This window comes from Dipodomys spectabilis, unplaced genomic scaffold (genome assembly GCF_019054845.1).
Source record: "Dipodomys spectabilis isolate Male_0828 unplaced genomic scaffold, ASM1905484v1 ptg000095l, whole genome shotgun sequence".
Lineage (NCBI taxonomy): Eukaryota > Metazoa > Chordata > Mammalia > Rodentia > Heteromyidae > Dipodomys > Dipodomys spectabilis.
This window is the reverse complement of record NW_024870772.1, coordinates 39,840,004-39,863,591: the sequence shown is the minus strand read 5'-3', so window position 1 is coordinate 39,863,591 and position 23,588 is coordinate 39,840,004. Positions and strand designations below refer to the sequence as shown.

Here is a 23,588-nt window from a genome sequence, read left to right as displayed (position 1 = left end):
TCAAACTAAAAGATTGGAGGAATGTTTTCATTAGAATGTAAGAAGAATAGTAATAGTGGTAATAGTATACTGAATGATTGAAATATGTATTATACTATAAACTCCACAGTAACTGCACTCCATTTAGCCATACTAAATGATGGTCATATATTATTTCACAGAGAAGAAACAAAGTTTGAGAACTTAGATTCCTTGTCCAAGATAAAGGGGCTGATATATAGTAACTACTAGATTCCAACTCTAGTACCTCCAGAACTACAGCTACTATTCTATATAAAACACTGACCCAGGAGTGGGAGAGACAGAGTTACACCAAGCAAACAAAACAATCCATTAACATAAATCTAAATGTGTATAGTCCTGGGCACCTATGTCTCCTTAGATGTTTACACAGATTAAATGTTAGAAGGCTCTGAGAGGGATGCTTTAAAAGTGTAGCAGGCACTAAGATGCATATTTGATTTAATGTAACATTGAATGTCACACTGGCCAACAAACGAATCTTATCATTACCACCACTTTCATAGCACAACTACTATCATCTCCACTGCCCTGGTCTCCAATATAGCACATACTACATGGAAAACTAGTGCTGAAAGATACAATCTATTCCACAGGAGAAGGAATAACTTCCTTACAATGACCCTGCCAGCAGCTTCCTTTGTGCTTTCCTTTTACTGATGACTGAGATCTAAGGTTGTTTCCTTTTTCCCAAGGACATTATTATTGTTTTAATCTTTTATAGCTATATGTGGGCATATAAACATGTGCAGTGTATGTGTACGTATGTGTATAGTGTATAATATTATTTTTTACATTTGATAAAAATATGAAAAGAAATACACTCTATTTTCTAATATGTTTTAAAAATATTCAAGATGTTATCTTTAAGTGGAGCATGGTAATCTCCAAAGTAAAAGAAGTAATATGCACTTACTCCAAAATACATATTGGGCAGCTACTGATACTTATGGGAAAAGCGATTTCTGCTTTAAATTTTGTAACAAATTTTAATTAAATAAAATTCTATTTAAAAATGCTACTGCATTACTACAAATTTCTGGATTGATTTTTAGGCTACTATAGTTAAATTCTAAAATGTCAGCTAATTGTAAGTTCTAAAGTTGTTCATCCGAATCTTAAACTATGACAGGATCCTATCTTATGAAACTTTTGAAAGTTAATACATACTTACTTCTGCATTCCTGTACTTTTCTCTGTTAAAATAACGATGTCAAAACTGTACTGGCTTAAGTGTTTTTGAGTGTCTTCAAACTTAGACTAAATATTCACTGTCTCATTAAGTCAGTCATTATTCAAGCTCAGTCTGTTAACTAAAATCATATTCACTCTTAATTTTTATAAAAAATTTGGAATTTGAATTATCATCTGTTAGTTAATTCAGAGATTGGAGAATTACTTCACAACATTAAGGACTGAGAAATAATTCTGGAAAGTCAAATCTCATGCGAACTTCATTCCCAGTTAATATGTTTATTGGGAAGATTCAACTCATTAGAATGTAAACTGAAAAATGGTTTTACTTTGTGTAACCACTCCTTATAGTATCCTATATCAAATATCTTTCCTCTAGTCTTTACCAATATCACTAGGAGATCAATTTCTTAAACTTTGAGCTCTTGAAAAATAAGCCAAAAGTCCGCTTACAAATTATTTCTTTTGTATGTGCCAGGATTGGAACTTGAATTCAGAGTGTCAAGCTTCCATTTGGTTTCTTTGTTTAACAATGGTGTTCTTGCCAGGAGCAGGTGGCTCATGTCTGTAATCCTAGCTATCAGGAGGCTGAGATCTGAGGATTGCAGTTCAAAGCCAGCCTGGGCAGGAAAGTCCCTGAGACTGTTATCTCCAATAAACCACCAGAAAACCAGAAATGGCACTGTGGCTCAAGTGGTAGAACACTCACCTTGAGCTGAAGAACTGAGGGACAGTGCCAAGGCCCAGACTTCAAGCCACACAACTGAAAAAAAAAAGGGGTGTGTTCTACCACTTGAGCCACAACTCTACTTCTGTCTGTTGGCTGGTTAATTGGTGATAAGATTCTCAGGGACTTTTCTGGCTAGACTGGCTTTGAACTATAGGCCTCAGATCTCAGCTTTCTGAGTAGCTAGAATTTCAGGTATGAACCACAAACACCTGACTTTGACTTTTTTTATGTTTTTTGTTGTAAAAATGCTACATGAGCAAGATAATGAGTTCATTTCCTATTGAGCATTGTTGCCTCCTCCTTTGTTTTCCCCCTACCATTCATAATTATCTCAAACAAGGGCCTGACCATGTCTTGAAGAACCCAGGATAATTCATCTTTTGCTTGTGCTAGTACCCAAGCACTAGGATGAGAGGAAGAACTTAGACTCGTGACTCTGTCCATTCCCTTTGCTTTAACTAGTATCCTAATCATAGCTCTTTCTTGAGTCCTAAATCTCTAAACATTGTTGTATAGCCTGTGTGACAGGCAGTAATGCTGAGTGTTCTAAATACCTCCACACTGCAAGATTCTCTCAATCAGAGATTCGACTGTGCCTGATGTCTTGTCTTCCAAATCTCTCAACTTACTCCTATAACCAACTATCAGTCCCTCATTGGGGTCTTATGGCCCTAATATGTCTGTATCCCTCTTGAGTAGCAGCATGACAGCTCACACACATCCATTTCCTGTCATATGCACCTAATCTTCAAGAGCACAAGATGGAAAGAGATCAGAATACCACCAACAGCATCACTACCAAATCCCACTGTTTTTTCCATTTTTTTCCCTCATGAGCCAATTGTCCAAGTAGATGTGCCAGCAGAGAATGAGGTACCAATTTCCACTTGTAGAAACCTCTAGACTTAGCAAGGATTTTCCTAGAATCTCTTTCAACTTCCATTTAGGATGTAATGGACCACATCTCTCTCTGCTGTTTTTATTTTTCCATCATAAAACAACAACCATTCTGCCCTGACCTTGAAGCTCTCTTTCTACCATCTTCCCTGTGTTTTATACTGCAGAGACCATGGGTATCTGTCACCATATGGTGATAGAAACATGGTCTTAGGGTGCTTTGGTATGCCCCTGAAGGAAAAGCTTCACTGTAATTTTCTATAAACTGCCTTCAGCCAGGGAACTTGATGGCCCTTGTCTTCATCTTGGTTCAGGTTTTAAGCATAGGCTGGGACCGCAGGAGCTGCCTTTAATGTAGTGACTCTGGTGTGTGGGGGGGGAGAAGAGATATAATGGGAGTCTCTACTGAGAAAAAGATATATTATTGTGACTTCTTTTGAACAAAAGCAGAATTTGGCCTAGAGACTGTTTTTATTATTTTATTCCCTGATTTGAAAATACAACTGAAGCAAAAATTCCAGCAGGGAGGAGTTGTTTGTGTTCTTTTTTATCTTCATTGATTTGGTACTCAGCATGAAACTCCATGTTTTAGAGAGACACCCAAGGTCAGATCCCTGCAGCTTTGGGGCTTGAATAAAAGGCCCTTACTGGATGTTATAGATGATGAGGTGAGTCTTCCTTTGCTGTTTAGTATAGTTTAGTATAGTAAGGCTAGACAACCAAGTAATCTCTTTAACAGAATCATACATCCCAAATTTGAAATTGAGATTGTTAGAGGTGACATCTGAGAATAGCCTACTTATCTTCTAGTCACAGCCAGCTCCTTAGGGCAGATCGAATACAGCCCTCAAATAGCCCAGGGTGAAAACATCATGGGAAATGTAGAAAAAATAGTATAAACTTCCAACCACACCAATATTTTAAGAGGAAATTTTCTAACTCATTTGGGACTAGGATCATTTTTTCCTGGTCCCTACAGTGTTGACATCAATGTATGAAATGAGTCTTCTACCACAACTATGAGAAATCATGTCATCTGTTTATAAACAGAAAGAAAAATGTTGATATGTTCCCAGAACAGGACAAATGTTTTTGACAGAAGCTCCCTCAAGCTTTGTTCTCTTCAGACTTTTTAGTTTTCATGAATAGTTTACGGTCTCGATGTTCTATGTCGTTAGTTAATAACACCCTCTAGACTGTCTAATGGCTAGAGTGAATGTTATCACAAAAGGTGAAATTTGGCAATATATGACGATATGCTTATAGCAGATAAAAAGCAATATCCATCTAATAGGTATATGGTAATGAGAAGAACTTGAAGTGGTATATTGTATCTTTAAAAAATAAAAATTGCAATCCATTATTCAGTCAGTATTGCTAAATAAACTTATCTAGAGCTCACATTAAGTAAGGTCTTAGTTTTATCAGGTTGTTCATTTGACTTTTGTGTTTTTTAGAAGTATGTTTAGAATATGGATGGGTCAAACAGACATAGCTATGTTTCCCTGGAGTCTAAAAGTACCTGTTGTATATCAGAACTGAATCTTAGGAAATCTTGGAGGTCATCTGGTATAAATTTCCTATTGATGTTATTTCCTTAACCCCATCTCATAGGATTAGCGTCTTCTCAGCTATTAACATCTCACAAGTTTAAAATTTTGCCTTTTACTGATCTCATAGCTGCTCCTGCAATTAACTTACACTTTTCTTCCAGCATATAATTACTCACAAAGTATCTGCAGTTTGAAATTTGGGTGACTGTTAATAGCCAAGTGTTCAATAGCCAAATCAAGCTGGCTTTCTAGTTTAGTAGAACTGGGAAAAATAATAATGCAAGTAATCCATAAGGATCAATAAAACATAACTATTACAATCATTTAGCAGATACTTTATAATAGTTTATTTTGTAGCACATACGCATGTGAAGCAACTGAGTCATGCATGGAGATGGCATGAACTTTAGAGATTATATAGACTGGTATAGTTTGGCATACACATAAAGGGGTCATTTACCATCTGGACTGAAATCTCTACCTCCACTTCAGGATTTGAACAGCTCTAATTACTAGACAATTCTTCTTTGTATCAAAATAGAAGCACTTTTTCTATCCATTTCCTATAAAGATCCAATTTCTGAGTTCTGGGACAGAACAAAGTAAGTCTAAATCCTCTTATAAAGGATAGGTGTTTATGTCTGGATTTGCCATTACTTAAACTCAAGACCTTGTGTTCTCACTTAGTTTTTTCACTAAGGCTGCTAATCTACCCCTTGACCCATCCCTCCACTTCTGGCATTTTGCTGATTAATTGGAAATAAGGGTATCACAGACTACCTTGCCTGGCTAGTTTCAAACTGAGATCCTCAGATCTCAGTCTCTTGAATAGCTAGGATTGTAAGCTACCAGTGCCCAGCTAAAGGATAGATTTTTTTAAATCTCTCATAGCAGCTATTGTGCTGAACATTTTTGGTTAACACAGAAGAAAAAGCGATATCTAGTAATTTATAGAATTGAGATGCAATCCTTTTATGGGAAGACACACAATCCACACCTCTTTTCACATTCTGTTACCTAAAATCTAAAGAGATTAGACTACTTGGCTAAGGTGATTACTACTTCAACTTGAACCTAACACTGTCTCACCTGTCATTATCCAATTTCTATGACTGTGTCTTCCACTAAAATTAGCATAAAATACACTTTCCAGACAATGATTGCATACACACAACTTTTGATAATGGTAAAATCTCAATCAAGACAAACAAAATGGACTATGTTATATGATCTCCAGAGTAAGAAAATGCTATCCAAACATACTGCATTTGGGGAACTCACATCCAGTCTTGGCTTTTCCATTAACTAGAAATATAGTGTCACACTGTGTCTTTGATTTAGTCATCTTGTGTAAACTATGATTGCCTATTGGGTTTTAAGAACACACCCAGGTTAGTAGGCAAAAGCACTATGTTTTTGATAAGGGAGAAGTGTTTGTTTGTTTCTTGTTGCACAAAATGAATTCTAATAATCTTCTACTACCTCTAAAATCTAGGGCATGAAGAATATCTTATCTAATTCTGATATACTGCTTTCTTCAAAATAAAGGTGCTCATTATTATTATCTCCATAATCAATCCTCTGTCCTAGCTAACTGCTAAAGAGAGAATTATGGATGAATGCAAACCTCAAAAGAAAAGTGAGAATGTAAACAAGAAATTTAGAATAAAGCAGTGATCTATAACAAACAATTTAAAGTACTTCGAGGACATTACATTTAAATTGCGTGAAATCAGTCTTCTATCTGGGTTATAAATTTAAATGTAACAAAATTAAAAAATAAAACTTTGTGGGTGAACTTTAAGTAGCTATTGGTAGTTTTTATTTCTATTATTTCTTTTCCAAGTTTTATTATGGAAAATGTCAAGCATAGAGGAAAAAGTAAAGTAATGCAAAGGATTACATATATCATCTATAATCAGGGCGTTGCAATGTATACTGTTTTTCTTTATTTTTATCTCTCCCTTTATCCATTCATGAACATCAAGCTCCTCATTTTTACTACATTCATTCAAATTAAATTATAACACTATGTCTTGGGTTATGTTTGCAGACTATAAAATATTAACACGTATACTCATGTAATCACCACAGTTTCAAAAACTACTATCCGACCAGCTATGTCAGACCTCATGTTATTTTTCTAAACAGTCTTACTGGAATGTAATGATTCTATTTATTTGATTTAAAAGATTGAATTATTTTTTCTCAGGCTTCTATAGAAGTGAGTACGACAGTATAGACTATAGACATTTATGATTGTCTTGTATATGATTGAGAATTGTCTCTTCTGTTTACACTTGGTGAAATGCTTCTATCATGAATGGATGCTCGATTTTATCATATTCTATATCTATTAAATGGTCATGATTGTCAATAATATGTTCATAATATAAATTCTATTCACTGATGTGAAAAACAGGTTTTAGCATGACTTCATTATTTACAGATAACCCATTATTTTGTATGTTATTCTGTCTGACTCACTAATATTTATTGAGCATTTTGTGCATTTCCATAATATGCCAAAATTTTAAATCAGAATAATAATTGTCTTTTAAATATTCTTTCTTGCTATAGCTTTGTAAGGGCCTGGTTTAAACTTAGCATTATTTATTTCACAACATTTAGGAGGACAGATTAGAAAGACAGTGGAGCTGAATTTTATGGTCAGAAGATTAACTATAAATTCATCTGTTTTTTAAAATTTTATTTTATTGTAACGGTGGTATTCAGAGTGGCTACAGTTACTTAAGTAAAGTGATAAGTACATTTCTTGTTGAACAGTGTTACCCCCACCTCCTCATTTTCTCCCACTTTCCCTTACCCTCCCCTGACTCCTCTCCCTATCCCAAGTTGTGAAGTTCATTTCTAGCATAGTGTCTTGTGAGTGTCGCTGTTGCATTGGTTCACCCTTTGTCCTGTCTCACCATTTTGTTATTCCCCTTCCCTTCTCAAAATCAGATAAACATATATATATATATATATATATATATATATATATTATATATATATATATATATATATATAATATATATATGACATAGGGTACCAAAATTAAAAACAGTGACAACAGAGGATAGATCAAAGGGGAAAAATAAAAGGAAAAAAGAAATAACTTCACACAGTACATTTAAAAAGCCTCCTGTTTCCATATTTTGATGTTCATTTCAATTAGTATCCTTTTATATGGTTAAATGTATATAACTATTGAGCTGTTGTCAAAATAAGAAAGATCATATTTATCTCTACCTTCAATTGATTATTTCTAAAATTATATCTTTATCTCTTTTTATAAATCTAAGTTTCTATCTAGTATCATACACAGTCTGTCTACTTATTCCTACAGTACTTTTTAGTATGAATCTAATAATAAAAAATCTCCTCCAGATATTTTTTTTTTGCATGTATGTATCAATACTAAAGTTTGAATTCAGGACATGGACACTGTCCCTTTGTATTTCACTCAAGACTGATTCTCCACCTCTTGAGCCACATCTCCCCTTCCAGCTGTTTTTTACTAGTCAGAGATAAGAGTCTCACTGACTTTCTTGACAGTGAGAGTGGCTTTAAACCATGTGTGCCTCCTGAGTAGCTAAGATTAGCAGTGTAAAGCCTAGCCTGCCTCTGATTTTGTTCATCTGAAAAAAGTTTACAGCTCACAGCCATTTAGTAAGTTGGTTGTTCTGCATTTACAATTCTTGTTTAATTTTTGCTTTTTATTTTAAGGTATCACCCCAATATCTTCTGGCTCAGATAGTTTTTCATGTTTTATTATTATTAAGGTGATCTATAGATGGGTTACTGTTTCATCAGTCGGGTCATGAATACTTCTTTTGGGGCAATGTCACCCCTTCCTTTGCGTTCTCCAAGTTTCCTCCTCTTGTCCCTGCTCACAAGTTATATAGTTCATTCTCAGCCTAGTGTCTACGGGGTATCAGATAAATTTTAGACACGTTTGTCTTCAGTCTTACGTTTCTTTCTTTGCATGGTAAAAATTTTGCTTTATTTTCTGGATGCCTTTGATTTTTTTTTTGCCTGTCATGGGGCTTGAACTACTCAGGGCCTCGGCCCTGTCTCTGGGCTTCTTTTGCTCATAGCTAGCACTCTTCTACTTGATATACAGCACCACTTCAAGCTTTTTTCTGTTTATGTGGTACTAAGACATCGAATCCAGGGCTTCATGCATGCTAGCAAGCACTCTACCAACTGAGCCACATTCGCAGTCCAGATTTTTTTCACCTTTTGCTTTAGACGTTTAATTGTGGCACATCACTATAATGTGTGTGTGCACATGTGTAGGTTGGGGAGAGTGTGTATGTTTTACAGTTGTTTATATTACATATGCAGAAGGCCAGAAGCAGAATTACACAAAACTTTGTGTAGGAAAATGTACCTGCTTTCTTTCAAAACTGTAAGAACAAGCAGAAGTTGAGTTTAGTTTGGGTTCTGCTGTGGATACAATCAGTTTCTAAGGTTCATCCATAGCTGTTAGCCTCATACAACTGTGCTTCAAAAGAGGATGTCGAAGCCTGCATTTGCCCCCCCCCCCAGTGATTGTACACTTCTTATTACATGGTATTTGTTAGTTTGGTAATAATGGGAAGACTGATCCAGAGCTAAACTTAGGAAGTTCTCTGTGTGTGAGTGATGGAAATATCCCAGAGATCCGTGCTGTCTTTCTTATGGAAGACTTCAGACTCTGAAGATCATAGGCAGGGCAGAGTTTCCTGTTCCTTCTCCAGTGATGGTACTGGTGTAAACCTGACCTTGAGGATTGTCTCTTGCCTCTTCCATAGGGCCAAAATGGTTGGCTCCTTAAGGAGCATCCTGGGTCAGACCTTACGCCATTCCCATAGGAACAACCTCTTCTCTCTTCCAGTGTTGCACCAGCATCCTTCCTTGGGCAGTGGGTAAAGGGCCATGGAGACAGGCATGCCAGTACACAGAAACTTTCTTGGTATCTGTGCCTTCCATGGGTCCTGTAATCTAATGTACTAGCTCACACTCAGTTTTTAGAAGTTTATTTGAAATGTACTGTTGAATATTTTTTTCAATTTTATTGTCAAGTTAATGTACAGATGGGTTACAGTTAATAAGTAAGGTAGTGAGTACATTTCTCATAGAATTTGGGACCTCCTCTAGCATTTTTCTCCCACTCTCCCCCACTCCCTAAGTTGTACATTTCCAACATCAAAGAAAAGCCTCTTGTGTCCATGTCTTGGGGTTCATTTCACTTAGCATCATCTTATATGGTTATATGTACATAACTATTGAGCTCCTCTGCTCATCTGCTAGGATTATACTAGACATATACTAATTATTACAAATGAGGGAAATCATGGAAACTGTTTCTTCGGGTCTGGCTTTCTTGATTTAATATGATATTTTTCCTTACAAATGGGGAGGTGTTATTCTTTCTGATGGAAGCATAGAATTCCATATATATATATCACATTTTCTTGATCCATTCATCTGCTGAGGGACATCTGGGTTGGTTCCATATCTTAGCTGTGGTAAATAATGCTGCAGTAAACACAATTGTGCTGGTAGCTTTAGTATGGCCTTGTTTGTGGTCATTTGGGTAAATGCCCAGAAGTGGGATTTCTGGGTCATAGAAGAGCTCTAGGTTTAGTATTTTGAGGAACCTCCACACTGCTTTTCAGAGTGGTTGGCCAAGTTTATACTCTCACTAACAGTGTAATAATGTTCCCTTTTGGCCACATACCCTCTAGCATATGTCGTTATTAGATTTCTTGATTATAGCCATTTTAACTGGAGTCTCAATGTTGTCTTGATTTGCATTTCTTTTATGGCCAGAGATGTTGAGCATTTCTTCATGTGTCTATTGGCCATTCTTATTTCCTCTTCAGAGAAGTCTCTCTTTAAGTCTTTAGCTCACTTATTAATGGGGTTGTTGTTTCTTTGAGGATTTGGGGGGAATTTAATATTTTTGAGTTCTAAATATATTTTAGATGAGGCCCTCTGGCACCCAAATAATTCAACAGTATATATGCTAACGAATTTGAGTATCTGGAAGAAATGTACTGTTGAATTTTTCAGGTGCCAGAGTTTCTTTACCCTGTACTGTGTGAGTTAGTTCACATTTGTTTGTTGGAACTTTTTTTAAGTATATGCCCTCAGGTTTCTTATTTCTTAGTTGAGTAAATGAAATGCTATGATTTTTATCCTTACTCTGCTGTTTTCTTGGTTTTATCATAACACCATGTTCTAATTTTGTACATTTTTCAGTTGTTATCAAACATGCTATTTGACATATTATATTTTATTTGACATTTATATTCCAGGTTGTCCTTATCTTAAAGGCGTCTTGTTATATTTTTTTAATTACTGTAGTTACTGTAACATATTTATCCTTTTTTAATATTTCTTGATTCTAGGTACTTTGATGTCATACTCATTAGGCTTTAAAAATGGTATTATATGGGGCTAGGAAGGTGGCTCAGTGGTAGAGTGCTTGCCTTGCATGCATGAGGTCCTGGGTTTGATTCCTCAGCACCACGTAAGCAGAAAAGGATGGAAGTGGCGCTGTGGCTCAAGTGGTAGAGCTCTAGCCTTGAGCTGAAGAGCTGAAGGACAGCACCCAAGCCCAGCGTTAAACCCATCATGGACAAAAATAATAGTATTATATATTTTTAATAAGATTATGAAACTAAAATAATGATCACATTGATTGAGTTTTTAAATGAAATGTTTTCTTTTAAAATAGACCCAAACACAGGAGATTTTATACTTTCTCTGGATATATCTTCACAGTTATTGCTACGGAGAAATTATTTCAGTAACTGCTATGGTCATCCTCTCTCTAACACTGAGACAAGCTCTCAGTTGTGTTGGCTATTCTGTTTTGCATTAGTGTTTGGAACATTTTGACTTGAGAGAAATAGATTTCAAGAAATTTGCTTACATAAAATGTTATAATGTTTTGCATGAGAAAAATATATATAGTATAGAGGAACTAAAGTTTAATTAAAACTCTTGCATTTCATATAATTGACAAAAATAGATAAAATAAAGAGAGGCAGACATCACAGCCTCTTCTAGAATTGTAACCCCTGTATATGGTATTTTCACAATAAAAAAAGAATTAGTTTCATGTTCTCAAAGTCTTAGAAGGTGTCTGAGACCCTGTGTTCTTCTCCATAAAAGCGAACAAATATATCTAATAAATAGCCATGGTCTCTTTCAGTTTATTAAGTTGCATACTTTCTTCTGGTGATTTGTTTGAAAGCCACACTTACAATGAACTTTTCTGTAATTGCAGGTTTTATATGGGGAGAAATTAAACAGATGTGGGATGGTGGCCTTCAAGATTATATCCATGATTGGTGGAATCTAATGGATTTTGTGATGAACTCCTTATATTTAGCAACAATTTCTTTGAAGATCGTTGCATTTGTAAAGGTAACTTTTATTTGTATCATTGCAAAACACAAGTCTAGTCTTTAAATTCATATCTTCAAATAATGTTAATCTTCCAGTAAAGTCAACTGGGACTTAGATATGGGATCTCTCCATTTATTTTTGATAGGTAAAATAGAAAGATAAGGCATACAAAAGAGGGTTTAATAACAGAATTTATCATCCAATTTTCTTGCCTCTAAATAAAATGATGCCTCAAATTTACTCACAATGGGATGCTCTACTTACAATTCTTTCCACTTCTAATGAAATTCTACCTCCAATACTGTTAAGCTTTTGTCAACCAAAATTATTTTTTATCAGTTTTACTAATAGATAAAACATAGATAGATCAAAATATTACTCTTTCAAAGCATTGAAATTATAATTCCAATTTAATATGTTTGATAAAATTAAAGCAGAATATAATTTCTTTCTGCACACCCTATTCAATATGAAAGTGCATGAAGTTTCACACACCGATTACTCCCCCAGATTTTGTACATCAGTTTTATTCCCAATCATAAAATTTACCTAAAATATTTTTGTTCCATAATGACAATTGGTATTATTTTCTGTCTGTGGGGACTTCATTAGAACCAAAGTATTGTCATCTACCCTCTCCTGACTTTCATGTTTTATCTTTCCCTTCCCCCTTTTTTTAAAAAGTAATTTGTTTAAAAATGATTCGTGAATTGTTCTTTTAAAAAAAGACAATACATAACTGGTTGCTACATGAATAATGTATGCAATTTAGTGATTTGAACTAGAAAATGCTAATGTGTAAATGAATTCATGTACTCCATTTCCTAAAATAGTGGTCTGAATCTCTGTGCAGTATTACAATATGATAGGATTGAAATTGCCTTATGGTTGGAAAAGTCATTCTTAACCACATCAGTTCAAATTAAAATTTTACCAATGTTCATCAAAATATGCAGGATGTTAATGACCATCAATTTTAGGCAAGTTGACTCTATTAAGAATGCAAACAAAATCTGGCAATTCTTCCTTTGTTCAATGATACTACAATGACCTTGAACAGTGTAAGACAGCAGAAGATAGCAATTTATCCAAATGAGAATATGTATACATGGAGGAGATTGTTGGTCTATGCTTAAGTGCATAACTGTCCAATCTTCTTTCCTTTTTGGTGATTCTTAGATAAATCAATGTAATCATTTTGAACCTCTCGCTACTAAATAATAGTGCCTGTGGTTTCTTGTAGTCCCATGCTGTCCAGAAAGACAGGGATTAAGTGACAATCACAGTTCTTTAACTTCCAAATGCACAAGAATTTACAGGAAGACTGTCTGAAGCTTAATTCTTTTTTAAAAAAATTAGGATGAGGCTTAAATTTTCACTGCTAATGAACTCCTAGGTATTGCTTATATAGCTAATCTAAGAATTACACTTGGTTCTATCGTGTGGGGTTTTAATTTTTCAGTTAATATTTTTGTACATAGTTATGGAGTTTAATGTGACATTTGAATATAAATTCTGTACTGACTTAGTCAGGGCAATAATTGTCATTTAAGTTTGGACCCTTCAAGGTTCTTTCTTCTGGTTCTGTCTGAAACATATACTTGGTTAATGCAAACTGTAGTTACTCTAAAGTTCTATAGAGCACTAGAATATTTTTTTATTTTTTTATTGTGAAAATACTGTACAGAGGGGTTACAATTCCAGGGGCAAGACAATGAGTACATTTCTTATCAAGCATTGTTGCCTCCTCCTTTGTTTCAGAAAAAAATTATATATGGTAATAACTAAGAAGAAAGACTATCTTCTATTACCTTCCTTGGACACTGAGGGTTGAATTTTAAAGACATACTATGACAAATGTGTGTGCATGTGTGTGTCCACAGACATATAAAAGCATGTACATACACTTTATTTGGTATCTATTTTCCAATATCACTCTAACCTCCCATGTACTCTACTTTTCTTTGCATCTAATAACTCAATTCTACTATCATCTACTTTCAACTGAACTTTCTTCAGCTTCTACATATGAGAAAGAACATGCAAATTTTTTCTTTCTGTGTCATATATCACATTCCATTATATCCTCTGGTTCTATCTGAATTAATTTATATGACTAATATTCTCTACTTTATATATATGTATATGTACACATATACATATATGTGTGTGTACCCCATTTTGCTTATTGATTTTGCTATCAATGAACACCTCTATTTGTTGACAATTGTTCTTGGTTATTTTTAATAGTGTTTCAATAATGTTTTAATAGTGTTTCCATACACATGAAAGTGCAAGAACCTCTTTTTCAAAAAATTTTATTATTAAGCAGTTATACAAAAAGGTTCTAATCCCTCAAGTCAAGGTATGAGTGCAATGCATCTTGATCAATGTCACCCCCTCTCTCGTTCTTCTCCATTTCCCCCACCCATCCCTATGTAAGTTACATAGTTCATTTCTTTACACAATGTACATTGAATATAATTATATATTTGCTCAACCTTCCTTCCTCCAATCATGTGCCTGCTTTTTTACTCTCCCTGTCAAACTTGCTTCCACTTTCAGGTATTCATTTTGGTAGACATTACACTACACTGCACTAGTTGTTTAGTGGAGTGATAGCTTTAGATTCTTCTCCTAAGTAGGTTTTGTGGTATTACCTTGAGCACTTGGATGCCTGAGCATTTTACAGTTCAGGAAATGTGCATTTCTTTTCATTTGCTCCTAATCTTCAAGAAGAAAGATTACCAATCATTTTTCTTCTTGTTGTGGATGAAGTGTTAGCTAATCAGGGGATTGTTGATGCCTGCAGCCAGAATTTTTCAATGTTACTTCAGCTTCATTAAGACTGATTTGTTCCTAAATATTACTCGGTCCGTTCACTATGTGAAGAACTTGTCTCTTACATTTATCGTCAGTCATTTCACAGAAATGATTACATTTCTATACCTTTTGATCACACCATTTAAGTATCTCCAAAGCTCAAAGTTGTTATGAATAAAACATTTGTTTTTAGAAGTCATGTGTTTTTTAGAGCATTGTTACATTTATTTATTTATCTATCTGTTTATTTATTTCTGTACCTGGGCTTGACCTTAGAACCTCATGCTTACTCAGGTTGCCTGCTCACAGCTGATGCTCTACCATTTCAGGCACACACCAATAGTACAGGTGTAAATGGTTACTTGGAGATGGAGTTTTGCCCATTTTTCTGCATAGACTGGCTTCAAACCTGAGTAGCTGCTATTACAAGAATAAGTCACAGTGCCTTGCTTCATCATTCTTGCAAACTGCTCTGACTATGTAGCTCATCAATTCTTTTCTCATCTAGAATGAGGGGAAATATTGTTGCTTTCCTCTTAGGACTCACATAGCCATAATTAACTACATAAGTATTGTAGTTTAATGATATGGCTGCGAATGCTAGAGATTTGAATGTCAATGGTTAAATCAAGAATTATCTATTAGAGAAGAAGGCCCTGATACTTCCTACAGTATTTTACTATTTAATTAACACATTTTAAAAAAGGAAAATCCTTCATGTTTTAAAGTACTCATTCATACATTTTCTTGCCAGTTGCTGGTAACTCATGCCTAGAATCCTTGCTACTTGGGAAGCTGGGAACTAAGGATTGTGGTTCAAAGCCAGCCTGAGCAGGAAAGTCCATGAGAGTCTTATCTCCAATTAATTACCCAAATACCAGAAGTAGAGCTGTGGCACAAGTGGTGGAACATGAACCTGGAACAAAACTAAGGAACAGGACTTACACACACACACACACACACACACACACACACACACACACACACACACACAACCTGCTATGTTTTCTTTTTCTTTTGTATATGTATACCAATCCTTGAGTTTGAACCCAGGACCTGGGTATTTTCCTGATGTTTATTGTTTAAAGCTGATACTCCACCACTCGAGCCACATCTTCCCTTCTGGATTTTGGATGATTGTTTGGAGGAAAAAAGTCCCTCAGATTTGTCTGCCCAGACTAGCTTTGAACAATGATTCTCCTATTTCCGCCTCCTGAAATTACAGGTGTGAGTCAGTGGTGCCTGTGTATACATTTTCTATTTAATTTCATGTGCCAAATGTTACTCATCAGCTTTCTGTGGCCATAATAAATAGCTGGCTAGTTGGCCTACAAAGAGAAAAATGTTATTTGGGCTTACATTTTTGTAAGTTTATGCCCATCACTGATTGGTGCTGTACATTATGTATGTGGTAGACAAAAAAAAACTGTTCGCCTCATGGTCAGAGCAGAAAAGAGAAAGGAGAAAACCAGAGTCTCACAATTCCCTTCAAGGGCATAACTCCCAATGGATCCTGCCAAAGTTTTCACCCCCAAACTGAAGACCAGGCCTTTAACACACAAGGTTTAGGAGACTATTCCAATCCAACCATAGCAAGAATTTTTAAAAAAGCAAATCATATTATTGTCACTTAAGCTTGACTTGCTTTGATTGACTACTTGACTTTCGTAAGTAATGCATCCAAGGATTTAAAGATGACTGTATGATCTAGTATTGTGGTTTTCTCCATCTTCCCTTATAACTACTGCCAGGTCTTCATGACTTGGTTCTAACTTCTCAGGTTCATCTCACTGTTCCTAAGCACTCTGTGCCCTGTCTTTGGCAGCTACACACATTTCCTCAAGTGACCCACCTTCTCTAAACACCATGCCTTTGAACATACCTATGATTCTTCTCCATAGAGTGGTCTTGAAACATCTAACATATGTATAAAGCAATCTACCGGATGTGAATGTAAAAGTTTACTGTGCTAAAGCATCACTCAAGAGAAACAAAGTAGTCATTCTGGGGCACATGACAATAAAAGGAGCCACTGCTTTAGAACAGAGTCTCAACAGAAAGGAAGGTTTGTGGCAGTGGGTGGAGGATGGACCACGGGGCAGACGAAAAAGCAAATAATTGAGAGAAAGAGGGAAAATTGTCTTGCTGGTCTTAACAATGCCAGTAATACTTAGAATCACTTTTGATTTCATTTTCAAAGATTATTATACAACATGAGGCTGCCAACTCTGGTCATCAAGATCCTAAAGTCCACTCCCCTGTGCAGAAGGAATAGATGAGTAATACTAGAGTAACCTCAGCCTTCTTCCCTAAGCCATGGCATGAACTGAATCTTTCTTTCCCACTGCCGTGAAATTTGAATTAATGACTAACACAGAGTAGACACTCAGTGTATGTTTAATGAATGAATACCAGCTGAGGATCAAAGTAATTAGGATTTAAATTTATTCTGAACGAAGAGCACCTTCATAGGAATGTACTAAATAGGCAGACTTGTGAGAGATCACTGGTACTAATGAGGGATACAAGGTCAAAGGTACTTAACTGAAGACAAAACGTCAAGTCAAGTTTAAAAGGAGATCAGAACATGGATTCCTAGAACATGTTGGCAAGTCAAGATGTGGTTCTGTGGACAATACAGTCATTGAAGAGACAAGTGATGTGTAACTTCTCTCCTGTAAAAGAGCATTCTGGAGGATGTGGAGGAGATAAGTTTAGAGGCAAGGAGAACACTTAGGAAGGGAAAAAATGAGCCACTCTAAGCCAGCAGGGACAGGGATGGAGTGGAGTAAATACATGTGGAAGATCTGACTTTGGATGCTGAGATTTGGGAAGGAAAGATAAGAGCCTTAACAACAAATTTTGAGTTAAGTGCTTTGTTTTCTGCCATTCATGAAGATTGGAGACATAAATGGTCAAAAATTTTGAAGGTCAAAAATTGATGAGTTCTATCTTTAAGATAGAACTTTGAGATAACTGTGAGATATCCAAACAGAAAAGTAAAGCAAACAATGAGATATTGAATGGACACAATATTCATCCCTACCTAATTAATGTTGGGATTCATTAATAATCAATTATTCTATTATAGTAATATTAAATACATTGTTTATTAGACTCTTCAGAGTCTCAATTCAGCGGATGTGGTCCCAAGAAGACATCTGTCAATGACTGGAAAATTATTCTCAGTATCTATGGATGCTGTTACATACCATACCACATAAGACAACATCCATAGCTACTCAATGAACTGTACAGCTTGGAATACTAATGCTGACATCGTGAAATCACTCCCTACATAAAGAGTAAATGAAGAGAAAAATAAAATGGGACTGTTAGGTGGGAAGTATAGACTGGACAGGTGGCATTGGGAGCCATCACTGAAACTGAAATTCATGGGAAATACCCAGCATGGGTTAGGATGAGGAGGGAAGAGGCTTGAAAACAAATGATGTTGAAAGTCAGGTACAACAGAGGAAACCTGCAAGGATTCTGCAACAGGGAGGTAAGGATTCAAAAGTGAAAAAACAGTATAACTTTGTTTTTATGGTCAGTGGTGGGGCTTGAACTCTGGACTTGGGCGCTATCCCTGTGACTCTTCAGCTCAAGGTGAGCACTCTACCGACTGAGCCACAGCGCCACTTCCGGCTTTCTAGTGGTTTATAGGAGATAAGAGTCTCACAGACTTTCCTGCCTGGGCTGGCTTTGAACTGTGATCCTTAGATCTCAGCCTCCTCAGTAGCTAGGATTACAGGTGTGAGCCACAGACTCCCGGCTCAGTGTACCTTTTATAGGTATGTTTTAGAAAGTTGTGCAAAAGAAATAAGTGCCAATTTAGTAGCTCAGTACCCAACAATAAATATAAACAATATGCTTAATGAAGTATTGCAATGATTCTCTATAAACTCTAAGAATATTATGGATTTGTAAGAATTTTTAAGCCAGGTATGGTATCTTATACCTATTATCCCAGCTATTTGAGAGGTGGCAATAAAAGAATTGTGATCTGAGGCCAGACTGAGCAATAGTTGTAAGATTTTATGTCACACAAGGTAGAAATTGTGGCAAGAGACAGATTTAAGATGACCAAAAGTGTGACACCCTATCTGAAAAAGAACTAAAATATCCAAGATACGGTGCCTGCGCAGCAAGCTCAAAGCATTGAGTTCAAACCCACAGATCACGGTTTAAAAGGAGGACAGTGTCTAGGTCCTGAGTTCAAGCCCCAGGACCAGAAAAAAAAGGTTGGGAAAGAGGAAGAAGAGGAGGAAAAGGAGGAAGGTGAGGAAGAGAAGGAAGACAAGGAGGAAGGAAAGGAAGAGGGAGATGAGAAAGAAGGAGATGAAGAAGAAGAAGGAGAGGAGAGGAAGAGTTTTTTTAGTTGCCTTAGAAAACAATGACTATATTTAAAAGTTTGAGTATGAATGACAGGAGGAAATTTTTAAAACAAAGCTAAAAGGAATGAAATCAAGAAATAAGTACTTGGTGTTTACATCTCCATTTATCTCTGACAGGAAATGAGGTTTCTGGATCAGAGAATGGACAAAATTATTTACTTACTTTGCAATTTTAGCATCGGTTCCCTATGCCCCAATTCCCCACTGGGAAACTTGATGAGACCCAGATGCATTTTGTACATGCAAGGGTTTGTACTGTGGGGAACAAAATAAAAAATGACAAATCTCAGAATTTATGTGACACAGCTGAGCCAGCTGCCCATCTTTCCCTTGGAGAAAGAGAAAGGCCTTAACCTTTTATGTTTCTAAAGTCTCTTTTAAAAATATTTTATTATCTTTAAGTGGTTGTACAAAGGGGTCGCCATTCAACAATGCAGCTTATGAATACAGTGCTTCTTGCTCAATGTCACCCCTTTCAATGTTCTTACCCTCCCTTCTCACCCTACCCCTTCCTTCACCTTTCTTAACTTTTTCAAGTAAATATATTCTCTTTGTGGAGACAAAGTTCTTAGGTTTATTATCCTGAGAATGTACACAGATGGTTCCAGGGGAGATGTTTCTAAGTCTCTCAAGGAGTCTCTATCTTACTTTATCCAAGATAACCAGCAGTTGTTTTCTTTGTTTTGTTTTCCTTCAGAAAACCTTAACTATGCAAAACATGAACATATTATGTAACATTGCTTCCCAGAAAAAAAATCAAAAACAGAAGTAATAGATTGAATCCAAGATAGAGAATTATACCTGGACAGAACTTAGTGTCTCATGAAATTTCCTCTTCTGATTCTGAGTTCTCGTGAGAGAATTCACAGAGAAGTGTTCTGTATATATTATGTTGGATTTAAAGCTGGACACAGTCATAGTGTGAGAATGGAAGAAACAATATCTGACTGTGGTAAACTGGTGGGAAAGTCAAAGCATGGCAAAGTATCCAGGTATCTCTGTATCTCTAGCCTAAGAATAACTGATGGAGAAAAAATGTTATTCATGCTACACTACGGGATGTATTATAAGAAGTTCAGAGAACATTGCTGCATCCTACAGAATGCTTTGTATTTGGTACTTTGGAAATTTTGAGATGCAGTCCCAAGCTTTAAGAAAGATAAAAATAAGAAATAGAATTAGCCATCAATATGCAGACATACTTAAATGTGTGTCTTTCAAAAAAGAAGCAGCAAAAGAAAACCATGATCTTGATGTTTAAATGGAAAGATGTCTGGAGTAAAAATTGGTGCTTAATTAAGTGGAAACATGGCATATAAAGTGGAAATAGGTTAAAAAAACTAGTTGGTATCTGATGCTCTGAACTCTCATACTGTGATACTTTTTCTAATGAATACGATAAATATCTTGTTAGGGTATGGTCTAGTGGTGAATAGCTGTGATCCCAGCTTCTGGGGAGGAAAAAGTAAGAGGATCCTAGTAAAAGTCTGGTTTGGGCAAAAAGATGAGGCCTTATCTGAAAAACTGAAACCCAAAGGGCTGGAACATGACTCAAATATTAGACTGCTTGCAAATATGAAGCCCTGAGCTTAGTTCCAAGTACCTATTATTATTGTTGTTGTTGTTATATGTTACCTGTTTTCGTTTTTCTGCATTTTGGGCCATTAGCCATCATAAGCTGAAGCTATGCCTAGAAATGTTTGGGAATATTTATCAGAGTTTAAAAACAGAAAATAATTCAAATTTGATTCTTCTACAATGTCACTCAAGCATAAGTCTGAGCATTGAATAATACCAGGAGCTGGAACTATTGTTTCTCACCAGGGAGGGAAATACAGGTTCTATTAATTAACTAATGTCTAAAATAGTTCTATTAATTGATGAAAATATATAAAGATCTTCTGTGTTAGTGCCAGTATTCCAATAGGAGTCTTATAGAAACAGAAGTTCTTTTTTCTTGCAGTTTTGATGATGTGCATGTAAAAGAGAATTTAATTTATTATTCAATTCTTGTTCAGGTTTAATCCCAGGATTTTATGTTACAATAATTTTTGCATGTATGCATGCCTATCCTGGAGCTTGAACTCAGGGACTAGGTGCTATTCCTGAGCATTTTGCTCAAGGCCAGTGTTCTACCATTTGAGTCACTTCTCTACAACTAGATTTTTGCTGGTTATCTGGAGGTAGAGGCTCACAGACTTTCCTACCTGGACTGTCTTTGAACTACAGTCCTCAGAACTCAGCCTCTAAGTAGATAAAATTATAAGCATGAGCCAACAGCACCTGGCATGTAATATAAGAAGTGTATATTTTTACTAATTTTTAAGAATAATACAAATAATCACAATAACAAAAAGATAAATTTATTGCACTTTATATATGGTTCAATATCAAGGCAACATTTCAATTAATTGTCTGGCTTTAAAAATCATTGTTGGGGGGCTGGGAAGGTGGCTCAGTGGTAGAGCGCTTGCCTTGCATGCCAGAGGCCCTGGGTTCAATTCCTCAGCACCACATAAGCAAAAAGAAAAAAGCCGGAAGTAGCTCAAGTGGTAGAGCACTAGCCTTGAGCTGAAGAGCTGAGGGACAGCGTCCAGGCCCAGAGTTCAGGCCCCACGACCAGACCCCCCCAAAAAAAATCATTGTTGGTCATACTGAGCACCAGTGTGTCATTGCTATAATCTTTGCTATTCAGGAAGACTGTGATTCATGTGGAAAAGTTTATTAGATTCTTATCTCCAATTAACCACCAAAATGTCAGAAGTGGAGATATGGCTTAAGTGGTAGAACTTTAGCCTTGAGCAAAGAAAATCTCAGGGACAACCCCAGACCCTGAGTTCAAGCCCCAGAACAGGCACACACACACACACACACACACACACACACACACACACAAACACACACACACACACACACACACACTTACTTGCAAAACATTAAAGCAATAAATACATTTTTCTTCAAATCACATATCTTATTTCATTAAAGATTTCTAGGAAGTTCAGAATTTTCTGTATAGTAACTATACAGAAAATATGATTCAAAATAGCGTAGTATAATTTTAGTGACCACCAATAGAATTTCCAAGTGATCTCCTGTTTCTGTCTCCATTGAACATTGAACATTGCTATTTCAATGGTAGCAAAGGACAATTTCTACTCATAGTTGTATTCTTTTAGAATTGGCAAAGGTGTCAACCATAAATAAAGTTATCGATTATTTTTTTTCAAGTCTTACTTCTCTTTTGGAATGCCACGCTTTTAACTCCTCAAGGAGACAACTTCCCATCCATAATTTTTCCTCTTCCTTTTTTCTTTCGTTTTATTTTTATTTTTTTGCAGTTCTACTGGAAAATTCTCAAAGACAACTTGAACAAACCCACTAAGAACCACAAATAACACGTACAAAACTCAAAGCCCATGTTTGATTAAAAGAAAAAACAAAACTATGAGTTATGAATTAACAAACTTTCTTTTTTGTAGACTCATGCTGCTGTCACTGTTTCAGAGAAAATCAGTTTCGAGGTGGAAAGGTCATTGTACTGGGTTGACCATTAGAAACTATGGGGTTAAAACTTGAAATAATCGTTAGCATGTGTCTGTCTTACTTTGCTTCTGTTTCTGTTTTCTCCAGTACAGTGCTCTTAATCCACGAGAGTCATGGGACATGTGGCACCCTACTCTAGTGGCTGAGGCTTTATTTGCTATTGCAAATATCTTCAGTTCCCTACGTCTGATCTCACTGTTCACGGCAAATTCTCACCTGGGACCTCTACAAATATCTCTGGGAAGAATGCTTCTGGACATTTTGAAGTTCCTCTTCATCTACTGCCTTGTGTTGCTAGCATTTGCAAATGGCTTGAATCAATTGTACTTTTATTATGAAGAAACGAAGGGCTTAAGCTGCAAAGGCATACGGTGTGAAAAACAGAATAATGCATTTTCCACGTAAGTTGGAAGACATTTCTGATGGTAATCTTGGGCCAAGTTTAGAGTATACTCTATTGTGAACATAAAAAAAAGAAAAGAAAATCCTTGACAAATGAGTGCAAAGGAAATGGAAATTGAAATCATAAATAAATCACAGAACAAAATCAACATGGCTTTGAATAAAAAATGAGTCAGTCTGACATAAGAAAAACAACCTGCTATAGGCAGGCACAAATGGCAGTGGCCTCACCTATAACACTAACAACTCAGAAGGCTGAGATCTGAGGATTTGGTTCTAAACCAAACAAATAGAAAAATCCATCACACTCTTATTTCCAATTAACCAGCAAAAAGTCAGAGGTGAAGGTGCAGCTCAAGTAGCAAGATACTAGTCTTGAACAGAAAAGCCAAGCAATAGCATGAGGCCTTGATTTCAAGCCTTAGCATGCTCCTCTTTCTCTTTCCCTTCCTTTTCCTCTCTCTGTTCCCTCTCTCTTACACACACACACACACACACACACACACACACATACACACACACAATTATCTGCTACATTTAATCTTTATTAAATCACCTTTTCTTTTTAATTACTTCATAAGGTCTATGTATACTCTTTAGAATTGTGGAACATAAAAG

General features: G+C 36.0%; 1 protein-coding gene across 8 annotated transcripts in view; it reads left to right on the top strand.

Moving 5' to 3' along the window:
• The window catches only part of Trpc4 (transient receptor potential cation channel subfamily C member 4), a 158,056-nt gene that overhangs the window by 109,106 nt on the left and 25,362 nt on the right, over positions 1 to 23,588 (top strand). For all 8 annotated transcript variants that reach the window (XM_042685611.1, XM_042685610.1, XM_042685608.1 and 5 more), the window contains 2 exons: positions 11,681 to 11,820; positions 22,656 to 22,969. In XM_042685611.1, coding sequence (XP_042541545.1) covers positions 11,681 to 11,820; positions 22,656 to 22,969 — 454 coding nt within the window. The remainder of the gene's footprint in view (positions 1 to 11,680; positions 11,821 to 22,655; positions 22,970 to 23,588) is intronic.